General features: G+C 40.3%; 1 protein-coding gene across 4 annotated transcripts in view; it reads right to left on the bottom strand.

The window, feature by feature from the left end:
- ephb2b (eph receptor B2b) overlaps positions 1-20,660 on the bottom strand; it is a 127,228-nt gene that overhangs the window by 56,228 nt on the left and 50,340 nt on the right. For all 4 annotated transcript variants that reach the window (XM_085407255.1, XM_085407253.1, XM_085407254.1 and 1 more), the window contains exon 3: positions 6,124-6,808. In XM_085407255.1, coding sequence (XP_085263381.1) covers positions 6,124-6,808 — 685 coding nt within the window. The remainder of the gene's footprint in view (positions 1-6,123; positions 6,809-20,660) is intronic.

Here is a 20,660-nt window from a genome sequence, read left to right on the forward strand (position 1 = left end):
TCTTTTTTTAAATCCAAGTACTGGAGGTCACTGTATGTAAAGGAAAAAAAAATGCTTATTTCTCCGTATTGGTCATATTATGAATTATGGTTCAAAAGTCAAAGAAAGCAGACTTATTTTCATATTAACAGCCAAAGTTTTTCATATTATATAAAGTGTTTTTGAAAGGAACTGTACCGTCTCATCTCAATGCGTACGACCAAGTAATCCCTAAGCTGAAGTCAAAACATCAGAATGACAAAATACCGCAATTATGAAGTTTATGGCATTAATATTCTCTCCCTGTGATATCTTTCTCTTCGGCTGCTCAGTGGAGATTATCTCTCTTGGTTATTAGTGCAGCATGTTGACAGGCATTGGGGCATGTTACACTGATAAGAGGAGAAGAAGAGAAACGAACTCTAGCTCTAGCCTGTCCCTGTTAATACGTCCCACCTACACTTTGCCTTTCAATTCCATTTATCTCTTTCCCTTCCCATCTCTTGGCCTCACTAGTGCAGCTATTTAATCTTTAAGCAAGTGAAGTTTAGCAGGGGAGAGATCTTTGTTGTTCGGTGATGCTTCTCATTTTAGATCCTATTATTGTTTATAAGACTCTGCAGAGGAGGAAGCAAATATCGAATGAAATAAAAAAGCAACACAATAAATGACTGTTAGATTATAACTAAAACACCTGTCTATAATGCTGCAGTGTTCCCATTGTGCTCCCACTCAGAGTGGTCTAGAGCTTCTGAGTCTGAAACACTGTGATGCTGTATGAGACTGAATGGTCACCCTCCTAAAATGATCAAGGGTTTACCTCTGTGTGAACAAGCATGCACACACTATGGGCATAAATTACATGTGGCACTTCTAAGCACTTTTAATCAGTGACATGAACACTGTTTTTTCTCTGCTCTCACTTTTAGATTAGCTGCAATGTAGGTCAACAGCACACAACACAAGACACCACAATTTTTTCAGTGTTGACCGAGTTCTAATATATCATTGAAAGAAGCAAAAAAAAAAAACAAGGTCACTGATACTCGAGAGGGATTCCTGTCTTAAACAGTGAGCTCAATTGTTTCTCTTTTTTTTTTTTTTTTTTACCAGACAGATGCTTTATCCATCAGTCTCCCTTAGCTGAGAGAGCGAGGATTCCTCTAACAGGACACGGGTCGAGGACATCTGAGAGACAACACATGGGGATGTTTTGACAAAGCCCCGGCCTCGTCTCTGATGAGAAAGAGTCCCATATGGATGGATCTGTGCACTGCACGGCTCTCATTTCCAGAATTGCCTGTCCAAGGCAAATTAATCACAAATAAATCCATAAGGTCTCAGACTTGTCACTCTGCCTTGCATTCATGGAGAAATCCCAGAAAACTACCTATAGTATCTTGGGGCTCAGAGTGAGACAGGTAGAGGTGTTACAAGCAAGAAGCAGACCAACAGGAAGCCCTTACAGTCAAGGAGAAGGCCAATAATGTGAAAAGAGGTGCCAGGATTATAAGAGGTCATACTGTCTGAATTTGAGATTCAAAAGATGGTGTGGGATAATGAGGAGTGTGACGGAGGGGCATATGGAGCAGAGCCCGGCATGTGCAAAACCATGTGGAAAACGTTTGCAGGCTTAACAGGCCATGATCTTTGAATTCTGAGAGATTCGCAGGGATCGCGGGTCACGTTATCACATCCACATATGATAAATGTGCTGTGAAAATGAGGATAATAAAGTGCATGTGTATGGGTATACAAATGACTGCTTACTGTTATTTCATTTGTGTACTAACAACACGGCTGAATTTTGACAGTTTTGTCTTATTAGACTCTTTCTTTCCCTTATCTGAAGCTCCCTTAATTCTTCTTGTTTTTCACCCTTTTTGCTGCTATATGGATGTGTGCAGGGTGGAGAACAGACAGAGAAATAGAAGACCAGCAGACAGAAAAAAAAAGCACCTGGCCATACTGAAATCCCATCACAGTGGGGAAGAAGGAATAAAGGCTCCTGAATGTTCCCTGGGGCCCTCTGGGAACAAAATGACATGTCTTAGAGCTCGTCTATTCACCTCCTGCTGTTACAACATCCTACAATGTGTATAGACCAAAGAGGCCGCCTCTATCAAACACACATCACAATCCTTTATTGGATCCGTGTTTAAAAGAAAAGGGGGGTAAAAAAGAAACCAGTAATGGAAATTAAGGGATGCTGCTTATGATGCAGATATTAAGTCATGTTGTCTGTAATGCCATTTAACAGGCAAATGTTGCAGTAATGAACATCTGCTGAGGCACTAATTTGTATTCCTTATGTTTAACTAAACAGCTAACAGCAGCCGAAGTAGCCATCAATCCACAAGAATACGAGAGGCTTTTACTTTAATATAATATTGTGTGAATGCCTATTGTGTAGGCAGGCTGTTGACATTTTGGTCTCTCTTTCTTTCCCTTATTTTCTCCCACTCTCTCTCTCCCTCACTCGCTTTCCTCCGTTACTGCAGCCCAATGCAAACCTTCCCTCATCTTTGTTTGCACAATGCACAATGCAGCAGAAGCCTTGAGGGGGTGTGTTTGTTTTGTTTTGCTTTGTGTCTTGTTCCACACAGAGGACAGCCATCCAGTCATCAGCATGGCTGTTCCCCACGTGCACTGTTAGTCAATTAGAGCTGCCATTAAAGGCAGAGGCACCGAGGGAAATAAAGGCAGCGGCGTGGATTTGTCTGTGCTGCGCTGATTTCCATCCTTAAAGCCTCTCCAGATGAAGAGGCTGCAATAATTGGGATTCTGACAGTGGGTTAGGGGGACTCATTTCCTGGTTTCGCCTCCTCCCCACCACTTTTCCATGCAATCATGTCTATCCAATCATGTCCGCCCAGCACCTACCTTTGCACTCGACCCCCCTAACTCTCTTTATCTATAGCCACATTTGGCTGAAGAATTACTGAAGCCTTTCCTCCTTAATCTAATTGCTCTGGTGTAACTCCAGGAACATTGCTTCCAAGCACCTACTACCGATGATGCAGACCTCACCAGGAGACAGACTTGTGTTGTTTTCCAATTCTTTTCAATGTGACCTAAAACACGTAGTTCTACTATTAGTTGGGAGAAGTTCTCTAATAAACAGTATGTCTAAATACTGGAGTAGTTGCCAATAAATCTGGTAGATATCGGAGTTACAGAATATTACTACTCCAACAAATCTGGGCCACAAGGGTACACAAACTGCTACTTCTTTTACAATACTTTTCTTTGTCCTTAGATACAGTGACTATCAAAATCATTGCCAGACATAAATCAAGTTGTTGTTATCACTGTGACAGATTGTCTCCATCTGAATCTTCACTCCTCAATAACATGAGCCACACTCCCACAGTTGAGACCCTTGAACTCACAATAGCATGGGGTTAGATGATCAGATTACACTCAGGAAAACACACATGGGCATTGTTAAAGGAGATTGCAATTCCACCCATGAACATGGCTCTCATTGTGCCCCACTGAAGAGAATGCTTTTCATTCTAGGGCAAACAGGACCTCATGTGTCTCTGTGGTGCACCATCTCCTCAAGGCTCTGAGGGGAAATCAGATCTTTCTCGTCAGGGCCAGCTCTACTGAAAGGGTCTGGTATGGTTTCTTCACTCATGGCACTTCTTAGAGAAGAAACTTAATCTCACTTATAAGACAATTGCAGAGGGAAAAAAAAGGCCTCAGCAATTCGATGTAAGCACCCCATTCTGCTGTCAATATTTTGACAGATTTCATGACAGCATAATTATTTGCCGGGATCCCTGCCAAGGGTTTAATTGTTACATGCGTAATTACACGTTTAGTTGAGGAGATGTTGGTACAAAGCACTGGTTGCATTATTACTATTAGAGGACAAATAGTGTCTTTCATCTTGCCTCCTTTATGCTGTCTCTACAGCTCCATAATCCCCTCATGTAAGAGGATACCTTACGAACCCTCTGAGGGCACCTCTCACAAATCAATTCATTACCCCATAATATCGGCTGGCATATGTGCATCTTTCATAGATCAATTCATTATCCAACTTCTGGCAGCTGAAAGGCGGCGGCAGACCACAGTTTAATGTAGTGATATCAGTTTGCAGTGTTCAGGAAGATGACTAAAGAGCACATGAATTGAAGGCAGTCTTCCATCCAAAAAGGCTTCTAACCAATTGGGGAACTACAACACAACATCTTTTTTTAGTCGTAATGGTTTTATGTCCTTTCTTGGTAAAGGACACACTTCCCAATTGTTTGTGCTGAAGCTCATAATTATTGTATAGAGCCATAAAATCCATCTCTGTATCATTGTGCTGCATTCCACAGCTGCACTCACAGATAATCCATCCCTCACATAAAGCTTTAATAATGAGTCAATGCATCACAGGATCAAGGGAAACAGAGGGAAAAAGAAAATGGTGAAATTCTGCGCTCATGTAGTGTATATATGCTTGCCAGAATAACTGCCAGTACCCAAATCTACTTTCACTGCCTAAGTGGTGCTGAAGACGAAAAGGGAAAATTGGCCATTAAAAAGGTTTTATCCTAGTTGATCTTGACCAACAAAGCCAGTGAACAGAAACTGAGAAATAAATATGGAGGCAATCAGACAGAGCAGGCAAAACGCAGTGAGGATATGAAGTGGATCAACATACTTTCCCTGAGTGGACAACATTTAATTGTATAATCCCATTTAGCTCAAAATACACCATGACTGAGGACACCCCTGAGATGTTCCAATCCACCACATGCAGTGAATTACATGTAGGTCAGAAAACAAGCAGATTAGTGTAATTATGCATGGATGTGGATCAGAGTAGCTTGCTGCACCATCTTCACATGCCTCTTATTGGCCCATATTCCTTAAGGAGGAGCCGCTGCCTGTCCCCATTAGTAGTCCTTGAACAGGCCTGACAGTGTTTGGGGAGGCAGCACCCATCAGGTTTTACCCTCCCAGCACACAGGCTCTAGGGGATGCGCTGTAATTACAGGTGCACATAAGAGAGGCAGCAACACACCGCTCTGAAATGCAGGTGGGTGGTTTGTTGTGCTGAGCTGGATCAGCACTGCTGCAGTCCGCAGGTTACACGCTGCTGTGCTGCTTCAAGTGATCAGCATCTCTAAGCACGCTGACCAAATGCCACCTGGCAGAGTGTGGATAGGGCATGGCACAGGTAAATGTTGGGTGCATTGATGTTTTGAAAAGCCAAATCGATTTGCCTGAGAGGGATTCCAATTGACAGGAAAATGTGTGCAATTTTGAAAAATGTCCTCTTTGTCCCACTGGTTGAGAGGAGGCATACTACAAGCAGAAGAATTTTACAGATTCAAAATTGTTGCTAGCATTTGAGTGTGTGTGTGTGTGTGTGTGTGTGTGTGTGTGTGTGTGTGTGTGTGTGTGTGTGTGTGTGTGTGTGTGTGTGTGTGTGTGTGTGTGTGGTCTTATTTAAATATCTGTTGAACTTGATCACTGTGAACAATATGCACAGAGATGTGTTTTTCTCTGGGAAGAAGCTCAAATGCTTAAAAGCACTAATATTAATAAAAAATATATATATACATATGGAATAAAGAATGTATTCATACAGGAGATAAAACAAAACAAAATCACATACTGATTGTGTATAATTTAAGGATTCGTTTAAGGTCTACTCTAAATGTTCTGCAATTTCCAGAGCAGGAAAGTTAATAAACAACTGCTTCTTTGAAAAGCAGTTATGATTTTAAACCAAACACCTGTGTTGTTTGGTGCTGCGATTCACATCCTTTTACGGCAGCTCAGAAAAACTCAACATGTTCTGTAGTCATGACTTCCAGCAGTAGCTGTGTAGTTTAAGATCCAACGCCAGCAACTATTATTTCTGCTGGAAAAAGGATAGGATCATATTTTGTATGGAAATGCCCCAATGTTGAATAAGCTATGCATAGAATATGTACCTCCCATCATATTCTTGATATATTACCTAATATCATTTTATAGTGTCAATTACATTGTAATAAATAGATCTCGGAACAGCTTAGTGCACTACAAGAGATAAAAATTGCAAGGACTATATCCTTTAGTTGATGGAGTACACTGTTATGACAGAGAAGACTGATTAACTAGTCTTAGGAGAAAACAGAGAGCAAAACATACCTCGACAAACAGTCCCATTTTCCACAGGCTCATTCCCAGCTTTGCACATACAGCGCCCGATAGGTACCATCCACTCTCCATCGCCGTTGCAGTACAGCTTAATAGGCACATCCACCTCCTCTGCATTTGGGATACAAACCCCTCTTGCTGCCACAAGGGAGGTGCTCTCTGCTCCAGATAGGGTCTCCTGGAATAATGCCCCGTTAGTGATTATACGAGGACACTTCCGGTAGAAGACACGAACAGCGATGAGAGACATGCAGCCGCCATAATCTTGGAAGGCCAAGTAAAAGCCATTCCGTGACACTGGGCCAAAGCTTCGAACCTCAGTGTTAATCTTCATCACTCTGCCCCCAAGGTCGACCTGGGAGAAGCTCTCATCTGCTGCAATGGTGTCAACCTTGATCCAGGGGTTCTCCATCCACGGTGGTGATGTTCTGGTGGCTGAATCAGAATCAGATTCATAGTAATATAGGTTAAAAGTCTCTTTACAGGAGCCTGGAACATTAGGAATGCTACTGCAGTCCCTAACAGAGAACTTCATCTCCACGTGGATTCGCTGCGCACCGCGACGCCGGATGTATTTTGTCCGTACCCAGTTGTTCTGATTGGTGTCGAAAACATTACAGACTTGGTACGTCCGGATGGTGTTCATGTTTTCATCATAACCGCTCACCTCTTCCCACTGTTGATCAAAGACATGGAATAAATTTTGTGTCAGCTTTCAAAAACACTTTGATTTAAATACATTAAAACAAAATAAAGCAAAAAACCTGCAACAGAGACACTCGTAAGCCATATTCAATAATGTTTTCTGATCATTTCTAATAACAGAAATTATCATCAAGTCCCGGAGCTACCTAGTTTCCAGCAATAACAGGTATGTTTTCATTCACTTCTAATAACTTCAATTACTGGGAGTAATCAGCTTAAAACAATATTTTGATTCTAATGACTTCGTGGTAAGAGGAAACATAATATCTCTAATAACTTTACAAGGATGCATTCCACTAGCTTAAAGAACAAATGAGAACCAGCCCTCCCAGCATGTTCAAACACGAGTATTACCTTGAGAAAAGGAAAAGCCTTCTCCAACTTCTCAAGGTAATTATTAAGAAATTAAAGTATGTTTCATGCTTACTTTGAATCATACTTAACTTAATTTCATTCGATACAGTCAATAAAATAACAGTTTTCAAAACAATAGTAGCAATAGTAATAGAAAGAACTTCTTCTACTGAAAAAAGGCTCACTCTTCAGGGCTTCTAAAACGTTGCTCGGTTATTCCTAATGCTTAATTTCTGGATACTTTAGGTCAGGGTATGAATTGAGTTTCAAGCTTCATCGGGCAGCAGTTTTTTTGCATGGTAGAGTCTGTCAAGAGTTAAATATAGCATTTAAGAGTACGTGTTAAACTTTTAGAAAGAATCTCATTTGGGGAAAATAAATGCATTTTGGGTGGTTATAGAAAAGATGCTGTAGCCACAGCACTCCATGCTGCATTAACTCACCTGGAAGAGCATGGTAGCTATGTGCGGATGCTCTTCGTGGATTACTGCTCAGCTTTTAACACCATCCTTCCACACAAACTGGTGGCCAAGCTACAAGACCTGGGGCTTCCATACAGCACCTGCATGTGGATCAATAGCTTCCTCTCGGGCCGTAGACAGAGAGTCAGAGTTGGCCATCACACATCCTCAGCCCTGAGTCTCAGCACTGGCTCACCCCAGGGCTGTGTGCTCAGTCCACTGCTCTACTCTCTCTACACACACGACTGCACTCCTCGCCACCACAGCAACATCTTTGTGAAATTTGCAGATGACACCACAGTGGTGGGGCTCATTTCCAAGGGAGACGAGTCTACGTACAGAGACGAGGTGGAGCAGCTGACGTCATGGTGTAAGGCCAATAACCTCCTCCTCAACACTTCAAAAACCAAAGAACTCATAATAGACTTCAGAAGGAAAAAGGCAGAGATCCAACCACTATTCATAAATGGGGACTGTGTAGAAAGGGTGGCAAGCTTCCGCTTCCTGGGAGTCAATATAGAGGAGAACCTTTCCTGGAGTGTGAACACCTCCGAGCTGCTGAAAAAGGCCCAACAGAGACTGTACTTCCTGAGAATTCTCAGGAGGAATAACATCACACAGAGACTGCTGGTGTCCTTCTACAGAGCCACCATTGAGAGTGTTCTAACTTACTGCATATGCCTCTGGTACACTAGCTGCACAGGGGCTCAGAGGAAAGCACTCCAAGGGATCATTAACACCGCCCAAAAGATCACTGGCTGCCCTCTCCCCACACTGGAAGTTCTACACAACGCCCACTGTTTTAAAAAGGCCCAAAACATCATAAAAGACACCTCACATCCTGGCCACTCCCTGTTCGAACTGTTGCCCTCAGGCAGACGGTACAGGGCAATCAGAGCAAGGACTAATAGACTCAAACACAGCTGTTATCCAACTGCAATAACACATCTGAATACTACAAAAAAATGTCCATCACGCCACTCTTGTGTTAATCTATGCACGGTCTGAAGCATGTGTGTGGGAATGTATGTGAATGTTTTACTGTTATATCTTATTAGTATTTTAAGTATTCTATCTATTTTATTTATTGAATTTTATTGTTTTATTTATATTTTGATATTGCTAGGGATGATGCAATGATCGGGGACCATTCTTAATTTCGTTGTTCTCATGACAATGACAATAAAGTTTCTGATTCTGATTCTGATTCTGAAAAGGAAATCTTTTTCCACAGGCTTAGACTTCTTATATTCGACTGCTCCTTCCCATTTTCTCAGTAAAGGAATATTTCACATGCTATACCGCTCAAAGAGAAATTGGAGATGTGACATTAGTCACTTGAACACAGCAGAGAGACTCTGGTTTATATGATAGCGTGTCCTACTTTTTTTTTTATTGTAACTTAATAGGACACATTCAAAGCACATGCTGTTATGGGGTATTGAAAATGTAGTGAAAGCGCCTTTCACTATGGTGAAGCACTGAGAAAACATGACATGAATTTTCCACAATCAAAGTCACACTAAACTGGCATAATCATATTACACAGGTAATCATATAAAGAATAATCAGGGGGCAAATTTTACTCCAGGTTTTTTCAGCATGCTGTTCCACTTCAAAGTCCACATTCTGCACACCAATTTAAGTTCTCGCTCCAGCTATACAGAGTCCAGATGCAGCCTCTGTGGATTTCCTGCCCCTTGGCTAAGGATCAAACCAGCTTTAAACACCATGTACTCTAACCACTATGCAGGCCATGACCTTGACCCCAGCATCTCAGCCAAGAAAAGAATCCAGTTCTCACCCCCATGAACCACTTTGCATTGGCTGCTCCTGCTACGGCTTCTACCATTCTTCCTCCCCCTTCACTCTTCACTTCACAGCTGATATAATTTCTCAAATTAGTGCCCACTTAGTGAGGATTTTGACAGATTTTGACGGTTTGGGAGAAAAAAGTCACCCCTCCTGTTACAAACTTGCATTCTATCAAACACTTTTACTAATTAAAGCAGCTTTAGTTCTTAATTCCCATGTCCCAGTTAATCATTGCTAGTGTAATGCTTGGCGTGACCCAAACAATCACAGAAGCCAACCTAAACAGAAAAGTCTGATGTGCAGCCAAAAATAATACTAATAATGAGAGAGAGAAAAAAAGCTGCATTAAAAAATTTAATAAAAGCTTAAATGGGCCAGTCATCCAGGCAGCACTGAAAAAAACTGAAGTCTCCCTATTAAAAAAGAAAAAAAGTGTTTCAATTGAAATTTATATTTATATTTCTCTTCTTGACTATCTATTTACAAATGAATTTCTAGCGTTAATCCTTATATTGATTATCTCACTATAATTATGAGGATTTTCCTTCCGGTACCTTTAGAGATCAGATTAAAACCTAATTAGTTGGAAGGCATGGATGTATGTGCTACAGTTCACGGGTATGGTTAACAGGGAAGGAAAAAAATCTGTCTTTTGCCCAGTATTGGCAGACATCATCATCCCAGGTCATGAGCACCCATTGACCTTCCCACTTGTTGAGGAGCAGTAGGGAGGCTGTGGGCCAATTAAATAAGAGCGGACAGCTTGCTTGTAGTGAGCAGAGCATTGGGCAATCACAGTTTAATAAAATGAATGTGGAGACAGGTGGGGGTTGCTACTAATGAGGGATGCAGACAGGGGAAACTCCAGGAAAGTGTTGGCAGAGATGTGGGGGAAGGGTTGAATCTGGCTAAAAAAGACCCCAAACAAAATGTGTTTTGATGAAGGGCCCCTTTTTGTCCTGTCACGGCCTCTTTGCCCTGCTTTCATCACAGCCAGTGGAGGGAAGCAAATGGGGCATAATAAGACCCTAACGATCAAGCGCAGAGTGTGAAATTAGAAGAAACGTCTTCATTTTCACAGCTTTTTGCACTGGCTCTTCACGGAGAATGCTGTAAAAGGTGGTCGTGTGTTTTGAGTACAGCAGGTGAAGGTAGCACTGATGGAGGATGTCTAGAGAGATTAGATGGAGGGAATGAGCTGCCCTCAGATGACGATGGAAACAAAAACTCCTACTCATTGTACCAAGATCCTGATACATTTGGCCAAAGTTTTCTCAGCAAAAGTCAACAAGCAATGGAATAAGCGCACTGAACAGTACACTAATAGACCGTAAAATAAGCTCCTTTGCATTTGTGCGTGATTTGGGGTAATTTTTCAAAACTGTTAGACATGATACTGCTTCAAGATAAACAAAAACTAATGGTTTTTCACGGTACACATGCTTCCTTCCTCAGAGAAACATCCTCTCATGATGAAAAACCAATGGTGTGAAACCGAATGCGCGACTGGTTCCAAACAAAAGCACACTGTTCTGCATTTTAATTGCTCTCGTTGGGGTCCTAGCTCGAACAATCTTGGGTCGAATGGTGCAAGAAAATAGCTTGCTATGTTTGGTTGAACCTGCTGGATGTTACTCATTGGTTAATCCAAACGTACTTAAACAAACACTAGTATTTACCTGCATATAATAAGTGATTACTCTGACAAAAAGCAGGTTTTAAAAACTATGATAGAATCTTTGAGAATCCCTAGCAGTGGCATAGGAAAGTAAATTGTTACATTCATGGCACAGTCTAACTACTTTTCAAATACACTTCTTGTTACATGAAGTGTACTAGAGTCCAGGCAAGTAATTGCTCTTGTACTTTACACAGAACCTCTATTTTCCTGCCAACTGTTGTTATGTTTTCTTAACAAACTATTTACAGGTCCACTAACTGCCGAGGAGTCTGATTTAGATTACTCTGGAAAAGCAACACTGAGAAACTATTGTCTTAAACAGAAAAAAAAAGCTTCAGAGCGTGAACTCTCTCAGGCAAATTTTCTTATAATTTCTTGAAGTAGTCTTTAGGAATAGTTCTCCAGGCTTAATTGCCAGCATTTTGGTAATTTTTCACCATTGTCATGTTGAAACAATCAGATATTTTCCAGCCCAAAACCTGATGGTACTTTTCTGTGTTGATGAATCCATAAGTACAATAATGGTCCCAAACACCACTGGCTGAAATGGAGCCCCAAACCATGACAGAGCCACCACGGTGTTTTAAATATGGCTGTAAATGGTAAATGGCCTGTATTTGTATAGCGCTTTTCTAGTCCCTAAGGACCCCAAAGCGCTTTACACATTCAGTCATCCCCCCATTCACACACACATTCACACACTGGTGATGGCAAGCTACATTGTAGCCACAGCCACCCTGGGGCGCACTGACAGAGGCGAGGCTGCCGGACACTGGCGCCACCGGGCACAACGACCGAGACTGTCCGAGCCGGGGCTCGAACCGGCAACCTTCCGATTACAAGGCGAACTACCAACTATTGAGCCACGATCGTAGGAACTCATGTTTGTATCGCTCTCCTGATCTCCTCTGTACAATGATGATTTAAAACACATATTTCAAATTTGGACTGATCCCTCAATAAGACCTGTTGCCAGTGTTGTTTTAGTCCAGTTCTTTTGCAGTTTGGCACACCTTAGCCTTTTATGCCCATTTCCCTTCCTTTAGAGTGTTATCTTGATAGTCACTCTTCTTTTGGGACCATTTTTGATGTGTCTTCAGCAAACAGTAGTTGCTGCAGAGCCACATGTATCTCTCAGGTATTTTACGTAGTCTTTGCTGGATTTTCGTCCCTAATTCTTAAGATCAAGACTTTTTGATACTTTTCAGCTGCTGTAGGAAGTTTTTTTAGGCTTCCAACTTCTCTAAATTCTTCAAGTTTTTCCAAGGAACGACACAACATGCCATGCCAGGATATACCAAGACTTTGGCCAATGTCTCTTTAGAAATCACCTTGATGTTCAGACAGTTATTTTTGCTGTTTTTCCTAGATTTCACTTGAATGATTCATAGGTCACTGTTAAGGAGCTTAACAAACAAATAAACAAAACCAAAAAAAGGCCTTTCCTCTGAAAATATCAGGTACAAGGACTGGACTGAAAATATATGAAAAATAGCCAGTGTCCAAAGAAAAACTTCCAGGACGTCTAGAAAGGCAGGACAATTATTACTCTTTTAAAAATTACTTGAAAGTCTGGTTCCTTGCAACACAAAAAATGAAGGAATGAGGGTTGGCACAAGACTTTTACACAGCATTGTAGATTGTGCTGGACTCGAGACTGCTGCTCCCCTCTTCTTCTGTAGTTATTTAAGGTGCTCCAGTTCAGTGAAGCTCACTGAGAGTGAGGCCCAGAATCAATATCTCTTGTGCCATTTGAGGAGAGAGAAAGAAAAGTTCACCTGACCTGCAATCCATGTCTCTTCATGACAGTATGTCTCTACTTTATCTGTAAAGCCAGGCGGAACGCACCGACAAGGCTGAATTATTGACTAGAGCAGGCCCTACAGCTCGGATTATTAACTAAAGACAGTCTTTTCTTTAAGTCCATGGTTTCATATCTCTTCATAAGTTGTTGTTTTTTTTAGCAAAAATATATAAATTATGTACATTATGTAAAAGATATTGTATACTACCTCTTGTATCCATTTATCGTGTAATTTAACAGTAACTTTATTTAAACACAATTTAAACACAATTAGTAGGCACAGGTGTTCTTTGTTTATGTTTATGCTGTAATAAATAACCCCACTCTCCTATTTCTGATTTAAGAAAACTTTTATCCATGTTATGGCTTTGTGTAAGTGCCATATTAAACTTTTGCAAATATAAAAAGGTACGTAAAAGGGCAGAGAATTGCACAAAATACAACCAATTTAAGTGCGGATGTTAAACATTTCAAGGATCCTGCCATGGAAAATCCAGACCAGACTGCAAAACCCTCAGAATCAAGGTGCTGTATTTGAATCTGCTTAACCAGCTGCTGCCAATCTGGGCATGAAATGTGATGTTTTGATTACATTAACTTATTTGAGAACTGCACTTGTGATTGACAAGTCATTAGCCAATTAGCACACCCTTCCACCAATCCTTCTAACTCTATTAATGAACAAAGTTTGAAGAAAGAACTTGATGCCTACTAGTGCATACCCATGCTATTGTACTGTTTGGCCTGTTCATGATGTTCAAACTGATGGGGGCTACTTAATCAGGAGTGATAGATATTGTTTATATTTTAAAAATGGGCCATTTCAGCCTACTGTTAGGTAGTCACTAAGTATGCATGAGTCAACTTTTCTAGATCTACAAGAGACGCTATTTTCAACAAACAATAGGAAGCTTACATTAGGTGTTATAGGTACACAGAATATAAAAAGCAAGTAATGCATCATGCATAATTCAACTTTTGTGGCTATATAGTAGATGTTGTGAAATAAAAAAAATTATAGGAAGTGTTAAATGGTCATTTTTGCCCATTGCTAGGTAGTTGCTAGGTAACATAATGACATAATAATATCTGCTACAAAAAATTCAGTGATCTAAGATGTGCCAAATTTGGCTGTACAACTCCTGGTGGTCTGGAAGGAGTTTGCAAACAAAGAAGAGATAAAGAGAGATTTCACATATTCTAAAGTTATCTGAAACTACAGATTGATATCATGAGCTCATCAGGAAACTACTGAGATCACTGTCCGGCTTCTTTACAATGAAGTCTTTTTGCAACCACAGAAGTTACCCCCAAGTGCTCTTTAGAAAGAATTCAGTTTTAAGGCACTTCCATGCCAGCTTCATTTTTCAGACTCTGTCTGCTAAATCCGTCTTTTAAACTGTCTGAAGCAGAACAGTCATAGTCATGTTGCGTGACCAGTGTTCAAGAACAGCACTTGCATCTTTCCGTAAAACATGAACGTAGTAACCCTGTGGACCTTGGCCCACTAGATCCTTAAGTTAAGCTCAGTGTAAATAACCTTGGTGTAAAAATGGACTCTGACTTTAAACTGAACAAACAGATTAATTCTGTTGTGAAATCAGTTTTTTACCAATTGAGCCTTTCCCCCCAAACTCAAGATCTTCTTATCTTTTAATCATTTTGAGTTACACATGCTTTTATAACAACTCAACTGACTATTGTAATGCCCTTTACACATTACAATGGTCATTTACTTCTGTCAGTGATACTTTCAAGCCTTCCAACATGCTACTGCACACCTCCTTAACAAAACCCGTAAGATGGCTCATATCTCCCCTGTTCTGGCATCCCTTCACTGGCTTCCTGTGCATTTTAGGACTGATTTTAAGATTTTATTGTAAGTTTATAAATCCCTTAATGGGTTGGCTTCCTCTTATCTTGCTGATCTCGTAACACCTTATGTTCCTCAAGGTCTCAGATCTGCAGATTAGCTAATCCTCCATGTACCAAAGAATAGATTTAAGAAACTTTCTCAGCCACAGTCCTTAAACTGTGGAATGAGTTACCTCCACATGTTAGGCTGGTCATTTTGTAAAGTATGCCTTTATTCTTCAGCTTTCAGAGTGAACGCTTTGGTATTTAGTGTTGTATTTTGTGATTCTTTAGATGTGTTTGTGCATGTGTGTGTGTATTCATTTGTTTCATGTGAAGCACTTTGGTCAACTTTGTTATTTTTTAACTTTTCTTTATTAATAAATGTGGTTTGGAAAGGAAAGAAAAACAGCTACACTGACACGAAAGCACACAAAACAAAACTCAAAAATATTACTTAGTGCTAATGCTGCCTTTCACTTTCAAAATCATCCTCGTGACTAAACTGCTTCCAAAGATTTCCACAAAAACACAAGTGTTATGTCATCTGTTATATTTCTCTAGTAGGACTACTATGCTTGTACAACATATTCAAACTGCATGTAATGCATTCAAGTTGGCAGAAAGTTTTCCTCTGGATCTGTGCAAATGGAGAAATTTAACCAGCATTCAGACAGTCAGTACATTTGTTGGCTACAAATAGTCTACCACAAACACGCTCTTTGGGACTGCTGTTGATGCAGTCAGATTTCTGATAGATGGTTCTGCTTGGAAAGCACAATTTGAAGATTGTTGATTGTCATTACAATCATTCGAAGCTGTGTGAATGTCTTTAAAACTGTTATCTTGGCAACCACATGAAAAATCAAAAATGACTGCACCTATTACTGCAGCGAGCAGCAAGGTCATGCATAAGATTATTTTACCTTTCATATGCTATCTGCACATTTTCAATGATTAAAAGCATGTCATTTTATCATAGATATTTACTGGCAAACCAAGAAATAAAATACATTATAGATAAGTGTTTAGCTGCAAAACAGACACGCAGAACTAAACAGCTTGTTTAACAACCCCAAAACTGGTGAGAATAGTGACACATCACTGACGAACGTACTGTCAGAACTCTAAAAACGTTTAACAGTTTCATAGGTTGACATAACATCTACTGTCTGTTTATAGCATCTTGTCATTACAATGTTTGAATTAAACTGATTTAGTTTCACAGTCCTGAGCCACATAACACATCACTGCTCTATCACTGACAGAAGTAAATAAATTATTCACACAAACATGGAGAAAGAGACCCAGTGGAAAACTCCCGGGGCATAGTCGAGCCATTTGCAGTTGTGGGAAATCTGTCAGAGCAAGAGTGGCTTCCCTAGAGGGACACAGGACAAATGACACCCACTCTCTGCATTCAATTACTACAAGAGAGGCCATGGGAGCCAAATCCTGCAGGAGACTGGGCTTCACCGAGAGGAGAGACTAACCCACACACAGACATAAGTAGAACTGTCTGCTGCAGTCAACTCTAATCGCCACTGTCCATTACTAATGCACAACATGTGAAAGTTGGAGAACAACTCCATCTTTTACCCCAATTCCACAAAGTTATATGTGGATTACGTTAGCATATTTCTATACATAACTCCAAAATTTCATAGACTTAATTGTGAATTACAACAAATCGGTGGTCACTGTAAACTGTAAACAGCATCCCTGTGTTTTACAAATTGCTCGTTTATGTTTAGAAAAAGCATGCCTTGTTGGTTTACCACACAATTACACGTAAGCAGCCGCATTCTTATTTCCAAAGGAATTCTTAGTTATCTTTGATAAATTACAAGGAAACAAATTTCTTTTACAAACATTCTGCAACATGTGCTGCATATTGTCTTTCTGGAAAAGTGTGCACTGCGGTGTGTCCCTAAATGACACGAGATATATCCTGGTACAGCACCACATTATGACACATACATAATGATAACCTAACCCACAGAGTACCTAATTATGCTCTCTGCCGACGCAGGAGACCTCAGTTTTTCTTCCACAGTAGCTGTGTGTGCGCCATGCAGCCATAAGTCTATTTCTAAATGACTACTGTTGTTAGTACTTCAGCGTGGCAATGAAGAGGTCAGAAGGTCTGACCTGATGTTCACACGTCTCTCAGCTCCACTTGACAGGAAAACCATTGACCACTTAACCCTGCTCTGCTAGTGCTGTTTTTCATAGCTGATTTTCATTAGGTCAAGCTCTCTGGGTAACTTTAGATAAAACACAGCCACATCAGTTTCTTTGCAGCACATCTTTGAAGCTGTTTATCCTAATAATGTGTTCTTGAAGTGCATAAGTAAGGTGTAAACTTGTTGAAACAGTGCTACACATTTACATATTACCATTACTTTTGTGCAGTCAGTTTCCTTGTGGCCATCTTCACAAAAGCTGCCCAAAGACCCAGTTTAAGTACTGTACACCGAGTGCAGGGGTTTTCATGTGTGGGTGTGCTTAGGCATGGGAAATGCATTTTACTGCCAGAATGTGAGGACTTTTTATTAGGAGATACTTCCTCAACACTTCCTAAATGCCCCTAGCTAAACTTTGGTTTGGTAAATATTATACTGATTCTTAGTGTTTTTATCATTACTATCAAGAATAATGTGGCTGTCTTAGGCACAATATACTGTTTGACTGTCATTTTCCATAATTAAAAAGGAGAGCTGCCTGGCAATACACAGAGAGAGCTATAAAACTTGATTTACACATCCCGAAGCGTAATATTGTTTCATATAAATCACTTCCAAAGACCCACTGTGGGATGACGATTTTGTGGCTTCATTTGAACGAATTTTTTAAAATAATAATTTGACAGACATTATTCAAGTATCCTGTAAAATAAGATAAGAATAATAACAACTGCCATAACATTTCTGACTTTCAGTAATATCATACTGTTTCTTGTTTGCATTGCCATTGTTGTAACATATCACATGCCATGTTAGGATATAGAGTATTTCATGAAGCTACAGAGAACAGTGAAAGCCAACTGCTGGTGCGGCACTCTGCTGGATGTTACTGATCCACGAACTAAGCCCGTGAAGCCATGCATATATATGTGTAAGACAATAGCTTCTGTAAAGCACCTCTTGCTGTTATACTGAGAGGGGGGAGTACGCTCTGTTTCCACACCTGTTGCCCTGGCCCCTAAGGGACAGGCTATCTCCATCACCCTCATTCTTTGCTTTCCAACAGCCCAGGCTTTGGCCAAGCTCAGCCACATCATCATAAAGCCTTAGTGCCCACACCGATAAGGCCAAGCTATACCTGATTAAATCCAAGGGTTTAAGGACTTTACATTTCATTGCACTCCCAATGTGGAACTTTTCCAAAGGAAGCAAGAACTGATTTGGGAAAATAAGAGCCCAAACTAAAAAAAAAAAAAAAAAAAAAAAAAAAGGAGAGAGAGAGAGAGAGAGAGAGAGAGAGAGAGAGAGAGAGAAAATCATATTCATAAAACTGAATATGATTTGGAAAAGAAAATAACCACAAACTCAGGCATTACACCACATTTAACTGGAAGACATGTGATTATTGAAGAGCTTAGAGGTCTTTAGTTTGATGTTTAGACTCTAGTTTTACTTATTTTGGCAACCATGAACATTTTAACTGCATGCACAGAGTTTACAACGGGGACCTTTTCATGTTTCTTTAAATATTCAACTTCTTAGTCTAGAGTTTCCACTTAATATGAAATCTCATTATTAAAAAAAAATGGTGAATGAATGTTTTGCTGAATCAAACATTTTGCAAAGATGAAAGAAAAATGTGATGTAAACTGTCTTTGGAGTTTGCATTAGCTCGCTCTCTGCAGATTGAATCCAGAGCTGGCAGGAGAAAATGTTTTGGTATTGATTGTAAAAAATTAGCATGGGAAGAGACAATGTGCCCTCAGGTTGGTAGAGATGAAGCAGTCCTAAATTTTTTACCGTAGAGCTTTGAAGTTGTATCATGGAACTGCTGACGGCCAGCTCTCATCGCTGCATTTTCTTTAACTTTTTTTTTTCTGTGCAAACAGACACAGCGTGATGGAGTATAATTTGAACCATCTTTAATACAAACCACAGAAGCATAAATAATTGAATAAAATCGGCAGAGGTTTTTTGAAATGCACCAGCAAATAAGCCTACAATGTTTTTCTCTCTCTTTTGGATCCATTCTAGGAAGGCAAAAGTCTGTGGTGGAGAAAAAAGTGGAGGAGACTCTGGTTTTGGCTGCTTGAAGTGGGCCTGGCTCGCATGTGGCTTGGAGGAACCAACGCGCTGGCAAACCATGTGGAAATACTGTGCATCAAACACCAACAAGGCTCATAACACATTGCTTCCAGTCTGGCATTAGAACACACATATTTAGCTTTAAATGAACATACTTCACCCATAAAGTGCTTGCCTTGAACCAGAAAGTTCAGATGAGGCTAAAATGTACAACATCTTATTAAAAAAGCTACATCATTCTCCAACTCCGAGTCTGCCAGCACATCTAAAACCTGCCTATTGTCTTTTTTGTCATCATACTTAACCTGCTCTCTCCTCTCCCTAGTGCTGATTGGCTGCAAAGATTGTCCTGCATGCATAAAAAGCCAGAGAAGACCACGGGGTCAGAACTCTCTCTCATTCTCTCTGGTCCCCTCATCTCTCTATCAGCACCGGGATTATTCCTTTTTTTTTTTTGCTTATAATAATTTTGCTTATATAATTTTGTTTATTAATGAGTTGGAAGTCCCGTTTTCAGTTTGGGTTTTATTAATTTACTTTACTAATGCTAACTATGGGGACAATGCTGAATCCAAATAGTCGTGTTGTTGGTTTTGTTTGTTTTAGCAGGGTTTCCCTTCCCTTGTTTTCCATGTTTGTAAGAAATGAGTTTCTACAGCAGTGATGGGACATCTTGTAGGTTTGTTTCTTTTTTGAGGCATGTATTTCTGGACCCTAATATATTTAGGTGCTCGTGCTACTTTTGTCTCCTTGTTTCACTGATAACTTTCATTGTAATCTACCGTTGCATCAGTGAAGCTTCTGCATCTGTTAATTTGTGTGTATTTGCAACACTCTGGCTTGGTTATTTTGGGAATATTTTCCCTCCGCCTGTTACTTTTGAATAACTACAGGATTTATGTGAATTATTGATGTTAATTCAGCGATTTATTTTGAGACTTTACTGAAGTTGTATTTTTCTTTTCAGCTAATTGATGCCCTCAGAGCCTTCAGCTTTCAGACTGGAAACATACATCCTCTCCACTTTGAGCTTTAAGATTCAAAATGTTCCTTTTTTTTTGTGATCAACATTTTATTGATTTAAAACGGGGTTGGGGGGGGGGGGGTAAAATGTTCCTTTTTGATAAAGCTCATATGCTTTTGGCAAGATCAGGTGACCCTGGTCCCTTAGTTATGGTAGTATCGGCTCAGACTGTTGTGGGACTTGTGAGACACTGAGCGTTTCTTCTCGGCTTACCTCTTTCACTTCCAAGGTGTTAAATAACACTGCAGCGTGTCATTAAATTTTGTCTTCTCTTTCTCTCATAGTTTGTGTTTTGTCCCGTCTCCCTATGTCTCCCTATTCCTTTTTCTCTTCTCTTTCTCCTCACCCCCCAACAAGTTGTGGCAGATGGCCGCCCCTCCCTGAGCCGGGTTCTGCCAGTTTTTTCACAAAATGCTTGCTCGTAGAGGATTGTCCGATTGTTAGGATTTTCTCTCGAAAACTGTAGGGCAGTATAAAGCATCTTCAGGTAATTATTGTTGTGATTTGACACTATATTAATAGATCTGAACCAAACTGATCTGAACCTAATTTTTAGCTC

The sequence above is a fragment of the Rhamphochromis longiceps genome, linkage group LG5, assembly GCF_057381845.1.
Source record: "Rhamphochromis longiceps isolate RC_006_pf linkage group LG5, R_longiceps_female_GT1.1, whole genome shotgun sequence".
NCBI classification, from domain to species: Eukaryota; Metazoa; Chordata; class Actinopteri; order Cichliformes; family Cichlidae; genus Rhamphochromis; species Rhamphochromis longiceps.